General features: G+C 42.9%; 1 protein-coding gene across 3 annotated transcripts in view; it reads left to right on the forward strand.

Annotated features, from left to right (window-relative positions):
- The window catches only part of TSNARE1 (t-SNARE domain containing 1), a 501,884-nt gene that overhangs the window by 257,171 nt on the left and 225,257 nt on the right, over positions 1 to 19,456 (forward strand). For 2 of the 3 annotated variants that reach the window (XM_071553024.1, XM_071553026.1), the window contains exon 9: positions 9,651 to 9,818. In XM_071553024.1, the coding sequence (XP_071409125.1) occupies positions 9,651 to 9,818 (168 nt within the window). The remainder of the gene's footprint in view (positions 1 to 9,650; positions 9,819 to 19,456) is intronic. The other variant, XM_071553027.1, reaches the window with a different exon arrangement.

The following is a 19,456-nucleotide window of genomic DNA, read 5'->3' on the forward strand; positions in this document are numbered from 1 at the left end:
AGTGACAGGACAAGGGGGAATGACTTTAAACTGAAGGAGATGACGTTTAGATTAGATGTTGGGAAGAAATTATTTAATGTGAGGGTGGTGAGACACTGGCATGTGTTACTCAGAGAAAATGTGGACACTGAATCCCTGGAAGTGTTCCAGACTAGGCTGGATGAGGGTCTGAATAAACTGGTCTAGGGGAAGGTATCTCTGCCCACCGCAGGGAGGTTGGAATGAGGTGATCACTGAGGCCCATTCCAACCCCACCCATCCTATGATTATATGATTATTCATAATGAGGCCAGAGAAGAGCAACAAGGCTGGTGAAAAGACTTGAGCACAAGTCCTATGAGGAAAGGCTGAGGGACCTGGGGTTGTTTAGCCTGAAGAAGAGGAGGCTCAGGGGAGACCTCATCACTCTCTACAACTACCTGAAAGGATGTCGTAGCCAGGTGGGGATTGGTCTCTTCTCTCAGGCAACCAACAGTAGGACAAGAGGGCATGGGCTTAAGCTCTGACAGGAGAGGTTTAGGTTGGATATCGGGAAGAAGTTCTTTACAAAGAGAGTGATCAGGCATTGGAATGGCCTGCCCAGGAGGTGGTGGATTCTTGACCCTGGAGGTTTTTAAGGTGAGACTGAACGTGGCACTGAGTGCCATGATCTGGTAATCAAAGTGGGGTTGGATTAAGGGTTGGACTTGATGATCTCAGAGGTCTCTTCCAACCCAACTGATTCTATGATTCTTTTGTGGATGGTGCCAAAAGTTGTAGATGTTCTCCGATGATGGCCACTCAAAGCTTCTACTTTTCTCTTCCTCTGCCACAAAGGTGGACCCTACTGTCACAAGGCAGGAACCTTGTCTTGTCTCCTTATCCCTGTTACCATCAACTGACCACTCACCACTGTCTTCCAGATGGGTGGGGACAAGGTGCCTCTAATTTGGCTTCTGATTTGGGCAGGAATGGAAGCATTCTGAATGCAGACAGGGCAGGGGCTGAAAAATGGGGAGATATTCAATGAAACTGTTCCTCAGTCTCAGGCTCTGAACATTTCCTTGGACCCTGAGCTGTCCACTGAAACCCTGCCAAAGGCCAGTAAGAAAAAGAGATTAAAAGATTGATACTGATGAAGTTTTGTGGGAGTCAAACAGGTTTCTAAAAAAAAAAGTGACTGAGCACTCCAAAAGCAAAACACAAAATACAAAAGCAAAAAAGCAGTCTATTCCTTGAAAGAAAAAGACATACATTTATTTCCAGCATCTTTCTACTTTTCCACTGCTCCAGAGTGGCACTGTGCCCATGCTAAGGGTTGTCTCTGCTGCAGGAAATCAAGCTGAATTTGGCTCTTGACTCCATGTGAACCCAGAAAAAAGACATCTTGCTTTGTTTTTTGGTTTTGGGTTTTTTTTTTACTAGATGTGTTTTGTAGAGTGAGCCAGTGACTCATCCTCCCCCTTGTTTGCCTCTCTAGCAGGAACCTGCTCACCAGCTGTGTGGCACATATGTTGGGAGGCAGACACAACACGGGCCTTTCTAGACAGCCTTGATGTGTCTGTGAGCTCCTTCAAGCATGATCCATTTACACCAATGCTGGGGCTTCAGCTGTTTGGGGAGGGAGCTGAGCAGGGCAGGTTTGTGCTTCTCATCATGATCCAGGGCCCATGTCCAGCACAGCTCTCAGACAGCATCACCAGCCAGAATGTGGTGCCAGCAGCAGAGCTGTGCAGAGACAGAGAATTCTGAGAATGGAATACAGACAGCCAGGAAAGGGCAGGAACAGCTTTAGGAATGTGCTGCCATGCTATAAAAATACCAATGAATGCTCTCCTTCCTGACAGACTTAAAGGAATGCTTATCCACTTGCACTGTGTGTATGGAGATGCCACCTGAAGATGGTGATAGCCCAGCTTGTGTAATCAGGCTAAAGTCATGCAATGAAATGGGTTTGACAAGAAAAGGATGTCAGATTACAGAGAGGGGAAGTTTATCCCTCTTCACTGATGCTGTTTTGTTTCACTCACATCACCATGGCATCATCCATTTGCATGGGAAGCAATCTTGCCAAATCAAGAGGAAAATAAAGAAGGACTGGAAATAGGAAGAAGATAAACTGCCTTCCTTCGATAATCCAAGGTGAAAATACGTGGCAAAATACAGCCCTCAGGATCAACTGAAGTTTGACCTAGAAGCTGATGAGCTCCATGAGCAAAATGAGTGTCAGCCCCGGCATCTAGGCCTGGTAGGAAGGACATTCCTTCTAAATTTGGTCTGCACTGTGGGGTGGAAATATGCTGTGCTTCTTAAAAGCACCTCGGTTATCAGAGAGCTAAACCTCAGGCCCTTGGCTTATTTTCTTTTTCTTCATCTACCACAGACAGGTCATTTAATTCTCTCTCCCTGAGTACAGTAAGATCGACTCTGAACTCAAGCAGCCCTAGGTGATGAGGTCAGGATTGCTCAGAATGAATTTGGTGAAGTAATAAAGTCTTGAAGGAAAATTAAAGAAGAAGAAAACAGTAGGAGGTATGAACTGGGTACTCTGTTACTGAGTCTCTTCCAGTTCCAGGAAACTGAATAGATTTTCTTAGTCCTCATGACTGCAGAGACCTGAACGATTAAATTTTAAAATGCTGAAAAGTGAACCAGCAAAATAGTTTCTGTCGCCACATTTTCCTTAAAATTAGTAATTTCTTGCAAATTCTGTAGCAGGAAACCGGTAGAAATGGTGATTTTCTTGCTCAACTTCATGTTCATATTATTCAAAAATAAACACCTTGATTGAGAGCAAAGACAGAAACACATGAAGGATTCTATTTAATTTAAATAAAAATACACTTCAACCCCTCCCTTTATGCTAATTTTCCCATCCTGGTTTTTCTCATGCTACATTGGAGCAGAGTAATCAAATTTGCATAAGTTGAAGAAAATGCTGAATGCATTTCTGTATTTTGCCCACGTCAGTGATGCAGGAAGGACTCAACATACCCCACTCAAAAGCTGCCCTTCTCATGATGGTTTTAAATGTGGCCATTTTTGAGTGAAAAGGAAGAGCAGGCAATGGCTGATTTGTGATTCCTTGTGATGCATTTCTTTCCCAGTCTTTGTGGGAAGCTCCTCTCCTAAGATAACAGAGCTCAGATTACCAATCACTGCTGTGATCTTCTGTGTGAGAGATAATGCAAAGTTGTAATATCACTATTTCACTCCTCTAAAAGATTTAGAAGTCCCAGGCTGCTTGTTCTGTGCCTGCCTGAGGCCTTTCTACCTGTAATTGCTTTGGGCTTTTGCTTGGCATGATACAGCTCTAAATCTCATTGAGTCTGCAAGGTTAGTTGTTTTGGAAAGATGGTTTGGGGAAAGATCATCTAATCCGATTTATCTGTCATCTTAACCTGGCTGTATATTGTGGGTGGTCCAGCCAAACTGGCTGCTCTGTGCCAGCTTTGTCCCAGACAGCTTGGAGTGCCAGTGTGAGATTAAAAATGTGTCAGGCAGCGTAACTCCAGCAGTGCTCTGCACCCTGCTCCTCCATGTACAGTATTTTATTGATCTTTAATGCAGACACTCCAGCCTCATTATTCCACGTGCAATAAAATGTGAATCTCTGAGCCTGCATGCTGGTGGGAGCAGGATATCCTCATAAAGCCTTGCCTGGCTGTTTATGTGTCTGTATGTACTATAAAGCAAGAGATAAACATCTCTGCATTTGCATTCTGTTTGAAAGCCCGAGCCAAAATGTTACCCAAGGAGATGTGGTAGTTTGCAGGAGCTGTGGGAGGTGTGTTCTTTGCTGCTGGAGCTGGCCTTATCCCTGCTAGAGGTGCAGAAGGCTTCTGGAGATTGGAGAAGATGGAGCAACCTGCCCTGCTTTATTCCCTGAGTCATAGGAGAGCTTTAAAATGCTGTTTACAGGCTTGCAGAAGATTTCCTTGGAACAACCTGCAGTCTGTACTGCAAAATGAGCTCAGATGAGTGAGGCTACTTTTACCTGTGCTCTTATAGACTTGAGGTAAAAAGGAATTTGTGAGCTGTCTCCAGGCACCCTCCACGGTCTTGCTGTCAAGTCTTGAAATGACCATGTGAATGTAGTAGTGAGAAAAAAAGGAGCTTGTGTTCCTTCTTATTCTCCAGAATTAGTTTTTCAGTCCAGTTAGGAGACTTCTGACTCAAATTCTACTTGCCATGAACCAGGACCCAGATCCTTTTCCACAGAGCTGCTCTCCAGCCTCTTGCTCTCCTTCCCCACCTGAACAGTGCCAACAGCTCTGTCATGTCCCTCCTGAGATACTGTGTTAGTGTCTTCTTTCCGTGTTTTCACACACAGTCAGGAGTGAAACCCTCCTCTCCAGGACACAACTCCTGTTTGAATTTGGAGTGGAAGCAGATGGTGTAGAAATGAGTTCTTGTTGTCTGATCTCAGGATTAGGTCCCTTTCTCTGCTGCCTTCATGTTGAGGTTGAGAGTGTAAATTTGTGAATGTCTTCCTCAGCCTTCATTCTCCTCTCCCTCTGGTGTGCCACTCCTCTGGTGAATGGAGTCTGTAAATCCAGCTTCAATAAATATTGATTATTTCCATCAACTCTTACAGTTCTTTTTGGAGACACTGTGAGAGGCCCATCTCATTTCTCACCTTTATTATCTGTCTTGTACTAACCTGAGCTGGAGGGACCGTGTTTCTCTCCCTGTTTCTGTCTGTTGTGTAATTTTTCTCTATAGCTTCAGCTTTTGATGAGGATTGGAAAAGAAATTTTCCTTTGAAATCACCAAACATTTCACTGGCACTAAGAGCCATTTCTCATCCATCTCCCATCAACATTTCATGCCCTGAATTTCTCATAAGGGAACAGTCATGTAATGGGTGATCAGGAATGGCATCATCAAGGATAGGGATGTAAATGGGAGGGGGTACCAGGACACTCCTCCTGCAGCAGGAGATCCTGTAGCTCTCTGAAGATGAGCTGGGAAGGCTGGTTGGTGTTCTGTTAATGGAGTCCCCACTGGCTTTCTGCTTGTGGTGGAATAAAGACCATATGGGAAACAGAAGAGAGGTCATTTCCATCCTTTGCTTGGTGATTTTATGTGGCAGGGGTTGTAAATCTTGTGATATTCTGTCCCTCCTAATATATAAATGGGGAGAGAGGCAGGCAGAGGGTTTGAAGGGAGTTGGTTTTGGAGGGGTCTCAGATGTGCCACTTGTGATGCAAAGATTTTACACAGGTAAAATGCAGACACTGGCAAAAGTTGTCACTATCCAGATATAACCTTTTTTCTTTTTTTTTTCCCCTTTTCCCATCAGCAGCTGCATAGAGCATCTCACCATTGGTAGAATAAATCTGATAAAAAAATGTAGTTGTAAGCAGCAATGATTTTATCCTAGTGGAAAGATTTTATCCAGCAGGAAAAATGTTGTGCCTGGGCATAATTTTTCAGATATGATGAACAACAGCATAGTATGACCCTCAGTCCTAAGGATTTAATTTAAGAAGAACTACTGAGCATCTCAGATATCCTCAACTTTTTTCTTCCCTATCATTTTTTTTCCAGGCAGGGCTCAGTTTATAGATACATCTTGACAAAGATCTGCCACAGGCAAATTTCAACAAAAGAACAACTTCAAACACATCCAATTAACAATTTATGAAAGGAAATCCAACAGAAAATTGCACAGAGATTCACAGGGCATAAAATTTGGCACTAAATCAAATTTAATGTGGAAATGCCTGTGTAGGGAGTTATGGCCCCTTCCAGTGCATTGTCAAAGAGAACTTTATCTGTGGAGGCTCAGTGAGTGCCCTCCATCAGATCTTTTCTTGCTATAAATAAAATGTTTTGTCAGACATGGCAATGAACATAACTCAAAAGGGAATGAAGACCACTGATAAGCCAAGCTCTGTGCAGCTTTCAATCACAAGTATTAGAAGTGATTAGATTTCTTCACACTTTCAGATCTAGGATTTGTTCCCTTTATCACAGAAATGAGGGACTCTGTACCATGGACAGCACAAAATCACTTTTAATTCGTTAGCACAGCACACAGACCCTGAAAGCAGGTCATGGTGACTGTATTTAATATTATTATGGAGCCATTTTTCTGTCTGGAAGGAAATATCAGCCCCCCCTTCATCCTGTTGTTTACTGATTTACTCATTCAGCAGCCGTGGTTGGATATTTTCGGAAGATGTTAAGGATCCAAACTCATGTAATTGCCTTCAGCAGCTCTGAAATTATCTTAGATCACTACTTTGTTAAGAGGAAAAGATCTGTGTCTAGACCTTTACCTATTTAAACACATAAATGGCTGGTTTTTGTAAGAAATCACTGAGCAGCATCTCTTGCAATGCACTATCTGAATAATTTGGAGGGAGCTCATGTTATTTACAGATAACAGGACCAACTAATAGAGTTGACACAGGCCAAGATCAAATGTATTTGTGATAAAACTCTTTTATTCCGTGGACTAATATAATTTGAAGAGTTGTTTGCTGTATTTTTGGCTCTCCTGTTGTTCCTGTGCTCCCACATCAGAACAGGAAACATTTGAACACTTGTAGATTTGTTATTTTCTGCTGATATTCATTGTGCATAGCAAAACATGGTTTAAAATGTCCACTCATGTGCATTTAGGTCCATGGTGCTTTGTCTTTGCAGTAACCACAGTGGACAAGTTTCCTTAGAGCACTTTTCCTTCATCTTCAGAGGGTCAGACACTTGGGCTCTTCCAGCCTCCTGGTGATGTGCAGTAGAGCTGCCTCTGCTTGTCTCAGCCCACTGGTGAAGATGAGAGGACACCTCTGTCACTCCAAATGAAGCACCAGAAAACCCCGAGGGTTGTTTTTCTTGACTCCATTAGTACATGCTGTTGGCAGTGAAATGCTCTGCCAGAGAAGTTGGTGTCCAAGGGACGCAATAATTACTGAACAAAACACCCCCAGAGTATCTTAATGCCATTCAAATACATCTTTTAAGGTGTAAATGAATTTTCAGACTGATTTTAAGTTATGAATTTTATCCCACACACCCTTTCTCGGTAGATAACAGATCCCTGGGAAGCAGAAGGTGAAACAGAGTAAGACAATAATATCACAGATTTTTGTATGTTCATATTTGGAATGATACTTGATGGCTGCTGAGTTTTGTATTTCCCTCTGCTTCTTCCACCACCCCACTGCCTTCATCCCCTTGTGCTATTTTCCCTTCCTTCAACTAGGTATGATGACAATAATTAATTAATTTCATAAGACAAAGACTGAGTTTAGGCACATACAAAAATTCTTTGGTTTCTAAATACAGAAATTGGATACTTCTTAAAGAACTGAAGAAGAGTTAGAGAGTTAGAGAATTTACAGATGCCTGATATTCTTCAAAGTTTAGCCAGCTACAGTGTCTAAATGCGTTAAATATTGCCCATTTCTCAACACCTCCTCCACAGTTCCTGCAAGGCAGATCTCCAACCAAAAAAAACAGCAGTAAAACACCTTTTAAGTGATTTTTTTTCCCCTCATTTCCCTGCTTCCCTCACAATTGGTTAGCTTTGTCATTCTTGCCCTGATTTGGTGTTGTTTCCACTGCAATTTCCACTTGAGTCTTCCCAGTCCTTCCAGTTCTCCAATCCTGTGTCCTTCCAGAAAGCTGCGCAATGGCCTCAATTTCTGTTCCCTGTGTGGGAATTCAGGGCAATTAATATTTCTGAAGATTTATCCACAGCAAGACAGCAAAGACTTTTATTTTTCAGGCACAACTCGTTGAAAAGCCCCAGTGTTTGTGCTTCAGATACAACTGAACATCCCCCTGAGCACTGGTGCTTGTTTACTCCTATGGCTTTCAGAGACTCCGGGGACACTGAGGTCAAGAATGTGCTGTGGCCACTGTAATTTCTTCTTTCAAATTCAGAGCATCAGAAGCACTTGAGTGGGTTTTTTTATTGTAACTGTTGGTGGGGAGTCAATGCTCAGCTCAAGAGCCAGTTAGAGGATCATGAGCGCTGTTTGAAGTGGAATACTCATGAAGTTGCAGGGTTGGAGCCCTCAGGAGTGTTTCTTAGTTTAGAACTTGAGCTCAGCCTCCAAAGCAACCTTGTGTCAGTTCATTCTCTGAGTCCAGTCTAGACTGAACCTAACAAAGGCACAGAAACTAAAAGCTGGGAAAACACCTTCTTAAACCTTTGCCCCTACCTGGAGTGCAGATTCACCTGGATCTTGAACAAGTGCTTAAGATCTGGATCTGAATATAAGTGCAGCTCCCAAAAGTAGTATGAACATCTATCTACCCAGAAAATGGTATCTGAGGGTGTAAAAGCACTTTGGAGGCTTTTAAAAAAGAGAGATATTACACAGGCAGGTAGTGATAGGACAGGAGGGGATGCTTTTAAAATAAAAGGAAAGAGATTTAGATTAGATACTAGGAAGAATTTCTTTACTCAGAGAGTGGCAAGACACTGACACAGGTTGTCTAGAGAAGTTCTGGGAGTACCATCCCAGGCCAGGTTGGACAGGGCTTGGAGCAATCTGGTCTAGTGGAAGGCGTCCCTGCCCATGGCAGGGGATTGGAACTAGCTGATCTTTAAGGTCCCTTCCAACTCAAACCATTCTAGGATTCTATGACAATCTTTCAAGATTATCAAAGCGAATACGAATAACTTCATACTTATCAGGACTAATCCAAAACAAAGTGCTCAAATGATTTTTTTCCCAAAAGATTTGTTCATTTCCCAATGAAACCTCCCATAAATGCGAGTGCACTTAAGCAAACAAAACTATGCAATTAGGCTCTTCTTTGACACATATGAATACAAGCAGTAGCTAATTTACAAGTCCTTAGCTGCATTTTCTCATAGAAAATTTTACACTACTCTGCTTTCAAAGCAAAGAAAATTATTCTTTGCTCTAGACTGTAGCACTTGAAGTTCAAGTGTTCAGTGAGACTTCTAGTGTGGTTGCTGAGGGGCAGTACAGTTGGGATCCAGCCCTGTGAATGGGAAAGCTTCCTAAGACTTCAGGATATTTCTGCAGGAAAAATGTAGTCTAATTTTACATACCTCATACAAAAGCCCCAGTGTTGGCAGTATTTGGATGATCTTTAAGGTCCCATCCAACCCAGACCATTGTGGGATTCTGTGACTCTGTGATCTGATGTGTCAGCAAAATCAGGCCAGCTCTACAGAGTGAACACCACAGACCTGTGAGTTGCTCCAGCTGATGCCTCTGCAGCCACATCACTGGAATGATTTCCCCTTTTATGAGCTGTCTTGTTTATCTCATAGATGGACAAGATTGGATCCTTTGTTATTTTGAGAATTGAAAGCTGGTTCATAAAGTCTTCCAGACAAATGTGTTGGCTTTCTGTGTGCCTGAGAAAGTGTCTAATTCCAGGAGAAATTACAGGAAAATTAAACAGGGCAAATGTGTCATTTTTCAGATGCATGTAAATGTTTTGTTCTGTCAGAAGTGTTGGAAACTTGAAGTTGCTTGCTGGGGCTCAAAAGATCTGAATTCAGGTCCTACATATCCTTTGAGACTTGGAATTCTTCCTCCCATATCACTTGCTCTCCTCCTCTACACCTTTCTGCCATCTATTATATTAATGTTTTCCTTTCCCCACTAAGCCTGGGGAAAACTGGATGACACTTCCAATTCCTTTGCTTTCTTTCCATTCTCCCACCCCAGCAGAGCCCCAAGGCCCCCTTCTCTGACCTACCTGATGATGAGAAGATCTTCAATGGAGGAGATGGCACGTGGCAGAACCAGAGCCAGGAGCAAGCCCTGCTCTCGGAAATCACCGAGGAGGATCTGGAGGCCATTCGGCAGCGGGAAGAGGCCATTCAGCAGATTGAGGTCAGTGTCCTTCTCCCATCATGGATCTGGGGGCTGGAATTGCAGATTCCTTGTGTTGTGTGTGGCTCACATGAAGGAAATGCTGACTGAGGTTGCTGCCAGTGCAGCGTCACTAAAAATGGGAGAGATTATCAAGTGCTTTTAAAAATGTAAATTAGTGAAAGAAGAAAGAGTTGGAAATCCATATGACTTGTAATGAGAATTACAGGAATTAATTGATGGCCATGGGCTGATGGTTGGGTTCTTTTCACTGAGTCTTCCCTAGCAGAGTCTGTAGGGAGGGAGTATAAGCTGAATTCCACAGCCAAGCAACTTTTCCTGGTGCACACAAACTTGAAACTGGAATTTGTCACAGACAGGAAATATTCAGCTTTACCATTAGAGAGAATAATAGGTATACAGAAGGAAATAACTTGTTAACCTTTTCAAATTATTCAATATTTTGCTGTATCAAAGTATTTGGACATCCTCAATGTAGTTAAAAGAAGATATACTATTTTTATTTCCTTCTTTTACCTAAGTGCTATACAAATGTGAAATAAAAGGAAGAGGCCTGAATAAGTTAAACATCCCACATTTTTCTTTTTATACTTCTCTTTTCATACTTTTGGGAAACTCTTGTTACTGAAATTTAAGCAATAAATGGTGAAACAAGATCATGTTCAATCTTTCTAATTTGTATGCTTTTACAGGCCTAAACTCAGGATGAACCAAAAAAAAAAAAGATGGCTTCAGAATAATCAGAACGTTTAATTAAGGCCTATACTTTGTCCTTTAATTGGATTGTGCTAATTTTATCAGAATAGATTTTGGTTGCAGTACAGCAGGAATCGTGATTGAGTTAAGGGAGCAAAAAGGGGACACACACTCCTGCTGCAGAGGGGAGCTGTGGGGCTGTGACCTCTGTTTGCAAACAGTGATGGGTGCACACCATTCAACTCTCTAAGTGAGAAATGTTGACAGTTTTACAGGAGGGGGTCGAGATCAGTGTGTGTTTAATTTCAGTTATGGCTCTCTGAACAGGGATGAATGAGGTCTGTGGACTTGTGTCCATTACCAGGAAGGAAATTGTTAAGGAATATTCTGACAATATCTTTGGCTGTGAGTTGTCTTTTCATACTTGACTGGTCTCATTCCATCCACCAGGACAAACTGTAGGGAATTTTGTTGCAAAAACCCCACGTGTTTTGTGCTGTTCCTGCACTTCAGAAGGGATGATAGGAAAAAAGCTGGTAGCCCATGGCCTGGACAAGTGTACCCTCTGCTGGATTAGGAGCTGGCTGGAGGGTCGGGCCCAGAGAGTGCTGGTGAATGGAGCTGCATCCAGCTGGTGGCCGGTCACCAGTGGTGTTCCCCAGGGGTCTGTGTTGGGTCCAGTCCTGTTTAACATCTTTATTGATGATTTAGATGAGGGGATTGAGTCCATCAGCAGCAAATTTGCTGATGACACCAAGTTGGGAGGGAGTGTCGACCTGCTGGAGGGCAGGAGGGCTCTGCAGAGGGATCTGGATAGACTTGAGAGATGGGCTGATTCCAATGGGATGAAGTTCAACAAGGCCAAGTGCCGGGTCCTGCACTTTGGCCACAACAACCCCCTGCAGCGCTCCAGGCTGGGCACAGAGTGGCTGGAGAGCAGCCAGGCAGGAAGGGACCTTGGAGTGCTAATTGACAGGAAGCTCAACATGAGCCAAGAGTGTGCCCAGGTGGCCAAGAAGGCCAATGGGATCCTGTCCTGTATCAAAAATAGCCTGACCAGCAGGCCCAGGGCAGTGACCCTTCCCCTGTACTCTGCATTGGTGAGGCCACACCTTGAGTACTGTGTTCAGTTCTGGGCCCCTCAGTTCAGAAAGGATATTGAGGTGCTGGAGCGAGTCCAGAGAAGAGCAACAAGGCTGGTGAAGGGACTGGAGCACAAGTGCTGTGGGGAGAGGCTGAGGGAGCTGGGTTTGTTTAGCCTGGAGAAGAGGAGGCTCAGAGGTGACCTCAGCACTGTTAGAACTACCTGAAGGGAAGTTATAGCCAGGTGGGGGCTGGTCTCTTCTCCCAGGCACTCAGCAATAGGACAAGGGGGCACGATGGGCTCAAGCTCTGCCAGGGGAAACTTAAGTTGGATATCAGAAAAAAATTCTTTCCAGAGAGAGTGCTCAGGCATTGGAATGGGCTGCCCAGAGAGGGGGTGGATTCACCATCCCTAGACATTTTTAAACACAGATTGGACGTGGCGCTGGGTGCCATGATCTAGTAAATGGACTAGAGCTGGACCAAGGGTTGGACTCGATGATCTTGGAGGTCTTTTCCAACCCAATCAATACTATGATTCTATGATTCTATGAAATGTGTTCCTGAAATGATGTTGTGGAGATATTCCAGAACTGTCTGGACACAATCCTGTGCCATGTGCTCTGGGACAGCCCTGCTTGAGCAGGGAGGTGGAACCAGATGACCTTCTGTGATCCCTTCCAACATGTCTCATTCTATTTTGTGATTTTTTGATGATTTTGTTTGAAATATAGTCCGTGCCTTTTTCTTTCTGTCTTTATGTTGTCCCTGCCCCTCCCAGAAAACAAAAAACACATTTAGTGTTTGCCCATTAGGCACTGGGGACTGACCCCAAGCACACCAGCTTTGGAAAACCAAGAGGTGCAGTCATGTCTTCACAGAGATCTTTATTTTGCTTCTTAAGTCCCTTTTCTGTGCCACTATCTGATATCTCTGCAACAAGCTGCCCTGGAGCACATGGTCATGGTGGGTTGATTGAGGGGAGTTAAGTGAATCCACTCACAGCCATAAATTACTTTTAAAAAATACCACACTCATGTATTGTGCAGGTTTTGTATCTATTGATTTGATCCTCGATACCTTTCTGCCTGATACGAGTTCACCTCTGAATAACTTACTCAATATATACAGTTAATGATTAAGTCAACTTAAGCAGGTTCTTGTTCCCAAGAATGTTGTGCTCTTTCCTTTTACCTGTTCTCCTTTTTTATTTTTTCCCAATCAGCTGTGTGCATTTTGCTTTTCTCTCCAAGATCTATGCTCATCCTGTAATCCACAAACATTATTCCAAATGTACCTTAAACATTACTCTTTAGGAGGAAAACATTTAGGACCGATGGTATTTTATTTAGCAACTCTTTTGAAAGAAATGCAATGAAAATGAGGATTTTTGGACTGCCTTGTACCTCTCCCCAGCTGCATTTGAATAAGCAGATGGTGCTTTTTAAATAAGTTTCCCTGTGTTTTGTTTTTCTGTTTGTTGACCCACATGAACATATTTCTTGTGGAAGGACTCGTCTTGCACATTAAAACTTCCCTGTTTTCAGTGGAAGTTGTGGGTACACAGAGAGGGATTCACTGAGCTCATAATCACCATAACAACTTTTTCCCAATGTTTTCAAAACCAGCGAATAACCAAGAAGGTTAAACCGAAACATTATTCTGAACTGTCAAACACAACTAATAAACTAAATTTATTGCCAAATTGATGTATAGCACTTGTTCTGCTTTGATCTTTGGGGACCAGAATGAAGAACAGAACTGGGCAAAACTTACCTTATGCAAGTAGATTGGTCTCACTGGGGTTTTTATGTTGCTGTGTATCCAGCACGAGAATCATGGAGGCCTTGAGCAGCACAGAAGAGATCACAGAGCACTGATGGAACATCATAAATTCTGGGCCACTCTTATTACACACAACTTTGGAGGAGCTCATGGTGCTGGTCATGTGTTGTGTTTTGTTTTTTTTTTAAGAGACATTGAATTTTTACCCTTTTTGCAAGAAGTATAGAAACGTTTTCATTGCTAAAGAAATAAGAGAATAAATTCTCTTCCCATCCTGTGTCCTGAAAACCGGATATAAAATCATGCCCATTTTCTCAAGGTTCCAATGACTTTTTCCCACTTGTGTGTTTTCCGCACCTCCAGCATCCCTTCAGAGGTTCAGGTTAATGGAACATTGTTCTCTCTCATGGACATCCCTCGAGGCTCTTTGCAGCATTCAGAGTTTCCACCTAGACAGATAACAGCCATGTCAAAAGTTCAGCTGGCTGTTCATTTTATTTAAATGTGCTACTTTTGCTATTGCTTGCAGATTTAAACCAGAGAAGTCTGCAAGGGAAATGTCTCGCCAAAACCTTGCATTTTGGATAAATATCTTTATTACTTGGAAATGTCAAAATCTGGTAGGACACGGCAGCCCTGATACAAGTGTTATTTCTTAAAATATTGCTTTGAACTGTTATATAAAACCTATTTTAACTTGAACTGTATTGGCAGTGAATAATAGATGCCATAACAACTTTATATATAGCACTGTAAAATGTGCCATCAGAAATACATGAGCTGAACTGTGATGTGCATTGTCAGTGCTCAGGGCTGGCACAAGCTCTGTCACAGCAAATATATAGAATTTAGTGTCCTCTGCCTTTCCTTTGCACCTGTGGTCACGTGAAAAATGGGAGGTGATAAAAATTGGAGAAGAAATGGATACCCACTGAATGGAGAACTTCCCAGAGTGTCACCTGGTGACTGGAAAGACCTGTAGGAAAGATGCTTGTCTCAAGTTTGGCCTAGTTTTTTTACCAACTCTGGACTGCCTCCTTCCCCCTCCCAGAGTCTTCCCGGCAAAGGGAACAAAAACTGAAAAGAAAAGAACTCAAAAGAAACTGAACTGAATTTAAAAGAAACTATATTTTCTAACATTTGCAACCACATATGCAATGTGTACACGCTATGTAGGGCCCCACCCCAGGGGTAAGAGGGAAAAGGGGGGAAAAGACAAAAACCGGTTAACAAGAAATAAGGAGAGACAAACCCAAACCCAAACAAATGAAACAGACAAATACAATTAAAGACTTCAGGAAAGGAGAACAAGCATGGAACAATCTCACCCACATCCCGGGCTAGGGAGACCAACAGAAACAGAACAGACTGTCCAGGCTTCTCCCACTCCCAGCTCCCAGAAGAAGGAAGACCAAACTCCTTGCTATCTCCCCTCCTCCTCTTTTACGTGGAAAACACGTGTGGAATACTTTGTAAGGTCCACTTCTTAGTTACTCTGGTTACTGAGGAGGCCATGGATCAAACCCATTACAGATGCTAAAGGCTGTATGGATTCAGAAAGCCTCCAGTGATCCTCCCAATGCACGCAGCTTCTCCAGAGCTGATGAGAAAGGAAGATGAGCTAAAACCTCTTCCAGACCACTCCATCATTTGTTTAGAGTCACCACCAGGTCATCTCACCTCCTCCACAGCCCTTTGTCCTTTCTCATCCCACCCACTCTGTGCTTCCAAGACTGTTCACACAGGAGTGGGAATTCTCCTACCATGAAGAGTGGGAAACAACCTGGTCTGGTGGAAGGTGTCCCTTCCCATGCCAGAGGGATTGGAACTGGATTATCTTTATGGTCCCTTCCAACCCAAACCATTCTATAATTCCATGACATTCTGAAGAAAGCAAAACACATCATCAGAGTTGCATTTTGGTTGACGCTTCTCCTGGCAAAAGAGAGGGAGAGATGGAGAGATTGTGGCAACAGGTGTGAGGAAGATGCTGGTATTTTTAGGAGAGGTTGTTCCCTCTGGGTCGTTGCTGAGGGATGTTGCTGTTTGTTCCCTGGCTGTTTTGAAGAGCAGTGAGAGATGGCAGCCTCCACTCCTGTCACTCAAGTGTTTGTAGGCAGACAGAAAATGAAACACAAGAAAAATAAAACAACAAGAAAAAAGCCCCACAGAGTCTGCCAGAGTGTGTTTGTTAGTTCAGACATGTTCCTTGTTCACTCATTACTACATTTCATTTCTTGCTGAGGGGTATTTTTGGTAAAATCTTGCAGTTTAGGAGGTTTAGCACGAGCTATTTTATACCTTCCATCAGCTTCAACCGTCCAAGGTTTTGACTTATGAGGGCTCTGCCTGCCTCTTCTCTTCTCAGAGACTTTTTGACTCAGAGTAATGTATAAATAACACCATATCATGACAAGCACTGTCAGTGAACGATCTGGCACCGTGTGAGTGTCAAAAGCAGCATCTTCTCATGCAGTGTGGTGGAGCCTAATTATCATGAGCAGCAGAGCTGCCTGAGAGGTTGGCATGGCCATCCCTGGGACTTGCTATTGAGTTGTTTCCTAAAGAATCCACTCCAGTATCCTGCCCACTCTAATTTAAAATGACCTGAGCTGTAGGACTACCACCATTTATTTCAGGAGACTATTTCACGGTCCAGCAGGCCGTGGTGTTGATGAAATGCTTCCCTCTGTTCCTGCTAAAGATCCCTTTCTCCTTCTCAGCTTTTTACACCTAGTGAAACTCTACTGAACCCTGCAAATAATTCTTCTTCCCCTTTGGCTTTTAGACTCCTCAAATGCTAACAGTTATCCTCCTCTTCACAAGTCAGTCCCCCCTGCTTTTCAGTCACTTCAGTGCTCTCCTCTCAATTATTTCCCATTTGTTCGTTCCTTGCTCCTCCAGCAGCAGACACTATGTAGGATTTTGGTGTTGTACCAACACTGAACAGAAGAAACGTGTAAAAAGCCCCGTGGATCCAACTCAGAGCTTGCAAATGCTGATGGAATATTTCTAGATAATTTCTGCACTAGTAAATTAAACATACCAAGGACACTAGAACCAGCTCATTACTCTTCTAAATTGTTAGAGCATATCCTGCCCCACTTTTGACCCATATTAGCCAGTGCTTGCCCAGTTATTGACACAGTTTGAGAGTTAACACGTTTTCTCAATGCAGTTTTGATGCAGCCACCCTTTTCAGAGGGTAAGGGGACTTAATGATGTGGATGAAATGAAGGGCATACCTGCAATTTCAGTGCCTGATAACAGGCATTTTGCGTGTCCTTGTACAGCTGCAGCCCTATTGATTTATGGTTTGATCAGAAAAATGTCCTTTAGTCATCACTGACATTTAGAGAAGAGGAGGAGCAATGGGGATTAAGGATAATTTTGTGGGGAAACTCTGCCAGCCTGAGGGCAAAGTGAGGTATCTGTGGCAAAATCAACCCTTTGAAAATGCAGAGAAGCCTCAGCAAGTCTTGAGAACAGCAGCCTGTCCCAGCAGACTCAGGCAGTGGCCCTTTTCACTGCATATTGATTTGGCTGTGCCTCCCTCTGTATCCCCCTGTGGCCTCCAACATTGCTATAAACCACAATTTCTTGCCTTCACCTCCAAGCCTCTCAGGGTCAATCTCCACATCGTTAACATGCTGCTTTCAAACTGCTGATGTCGCTCCAATCAGCACTGAAACGTTTTGTTAATTGAAGTTTCAGAGGCTCTGTGAGAATCAAAGAATACCTGAGTTGGAAAGGGCCCACAAGAACCATCGAGTCCAGTTCCTGGCTCTCTACGGGACAACCCCAAAATCACACCATGTGCCTGAGAGTGTTTTCCAAATAATCCTTGAACTCTTGCAGGATTGGTGCCATGACCACTTCCATGGAGACAGTGTTCCAGGACCCAGTGGTTACTCTTTGGATGAAGAACATTTCCCTAATATCCAATCTAAACCTGCTTCAGGCCATTCCCTCAGGTTCTATCACTGACACAGCAACCATAAAAATCACATGCACCCACAGAGAGCTCTTGCTGTGTTTCCTTCTTCTTCCATTTTCACGATTTATTAAATACTGCTGTCATAAATATATTGATACCCATCCATCTTCCATCAGTCCCTTAATCCCAAAACAGCCAGGCAGAGAGGCAAGAGATGAAATACCACTGAGTAATACATTGGGAAAGTTCTCTCATCATCTCCTTTCTGCTCACACATCACTTTTGCTACAACTATTTGCAAAAGTCCAAACTTTTTCCTATAGGCTGGTTAATACTGTATTTCTTCCTCTCCTCATGGAAATGATTGCAGCTTGTACACTTCTGCAATCAGTATTTCACCAGGGGTATATGTACAACCTCAGATATCACTTTACAAGACAAAGAGGTTTCAGGAATATAAAACAAATCGTTTTAGCCCTGGGCATTTCTTATGCCTCAGGTGTAACCTTATAACAATTGTCTGTGTAGTGAAGTGTTTTTAACCAAATTGGAGAGGTTTCCATTCTGTGCTAGAGCTAATTTTTGTTTTTTCATTTACATTCCCAGTGTCTTACCCAAGGGCTGTTAGTGTCAGAAAGTCTTACCCTAAACCCTTTTCTTCAGGCACTTTTCCTTCAGTGAGCTTGCATAAAGAAGGTAGTAATTAAAGCCTGGATTCAGCAATTCCCTTATGTTTCTCTTAGCAGCTTTACTGAATAGGGATGGACTTTAGAACCTACTAAAAGTGAAGGATTTCCTCTGCAGAAGGAGAAAATAGTGCTGAGCCGCACATAATTTGCTAATAATCTGAATTTCAGGGAGACACATCTGCATATTTATATCCCCAGAAATCGAGCTGAGTTAAAGTCTCCTATATGGTCTGTCAATGTACAGTGATAAGGTGGAGAGCTGGAAAGAGAGAGATCTCTCGAGCTTGCGGTGAAATATTGTTTCACTTCTGCAAATCCTTTGGCCTAAATGTTAATATTTCTTTTGTTAAAAGGATGTGTTGCTTTGCTCCTGCATTTACTGCACTTTTGCCCATGTTTCAGTTGCCAGATGCTGGTTGTCTCAACAAAGGTACTACCTTGCTCCTGTTTCTCGTAGCACAGACAGTGCAAACATCATATGCCTCAGCAATACAGTTATTTTTGTGGATGTAATTTGCTGCCCCAAAGGGGAATTGCCACTCTCACCTATTACCTGGGTTAGACCAGTTCACTCTCTAGTTCTCTAATGCTAATTAATATCAATGTTGATCAATAGTCTATCAAACAGCTGAGATCTCCTAGCAGTGCTCTACAGAGCTGTTCCTGAAGATCTGACTTCTTGCTTTCCTTGATTGAGTGCTGTGCTTTCTTCTTTTAATTATTTTTGGATAAGGAAATCAACATTTTCCCCAGTACAGATGTGGGGAATAACAACAGATGAGTCTTATGTCATGAACAAAGATCCTGTTGGCAAAGCCCTGGAGCATTTCCAGACCCTACTGGTTGGACAGGGAGTCTTCCATCCATCCCTGAGCAGCTCAGGAGAGAGACAAAAGTGAACCAAGTGTATCGAAAAGACTCTACAGGGGTAAAAAGAAAAGAGATAACTGAGGAGACTGAAAACCACATTGCACAGCAAGACCAGTTCACATTCCCTCCTATTTACCAAAAGGTGCCTGGTCCTTTATAAATTATCCCTGATAGCAACATCCTCACAGAAATTAGACTGAAAATCACATTCTTAACAGTATTAACAATGAATGTCAAATTTTAGAGGCTGATGCCACAGACAATATTATTTTATGCCCTCTACACTCTGCAGGCTCATTTTTTTCAGGTATTCTTTAGTACTTTTAATGCTGCTTTATAAAAGAGAATGTTTCAGATCTGTCTTTACCCACCACCCCGTTCACCGGGATGTCTCCTCTGGTTTCATTTCTTCTCTGCATTGAAGACATCTCTTCCCCTCGGTATTGAGGCCACCAGACAGCTCACTTGAGGCAGAAAGACTGTTAATAGGGGCTATGGAGAAATGCACATTTTAATATTAATACTTTAATGTCTTTTATTCAATGCAAATCTTTAGCCAGACCCCTGAGAAACCTGGT

The sequence above is a fragment of the Pithys albifrons genome, chromosome 4 (assembly GCF_047495875.1).
Source record: "Pithys albifrons albifrons isolate INPA30051 chromosome 4, PitAlb_v1, whole genome shotgun sequence".
Taxonomy (NCBI): Eukaryota; Metazoa; Chordata; class Aves; order Passeriformes; family Thamnophilidae; genus Pithys; species Pithys albifrons.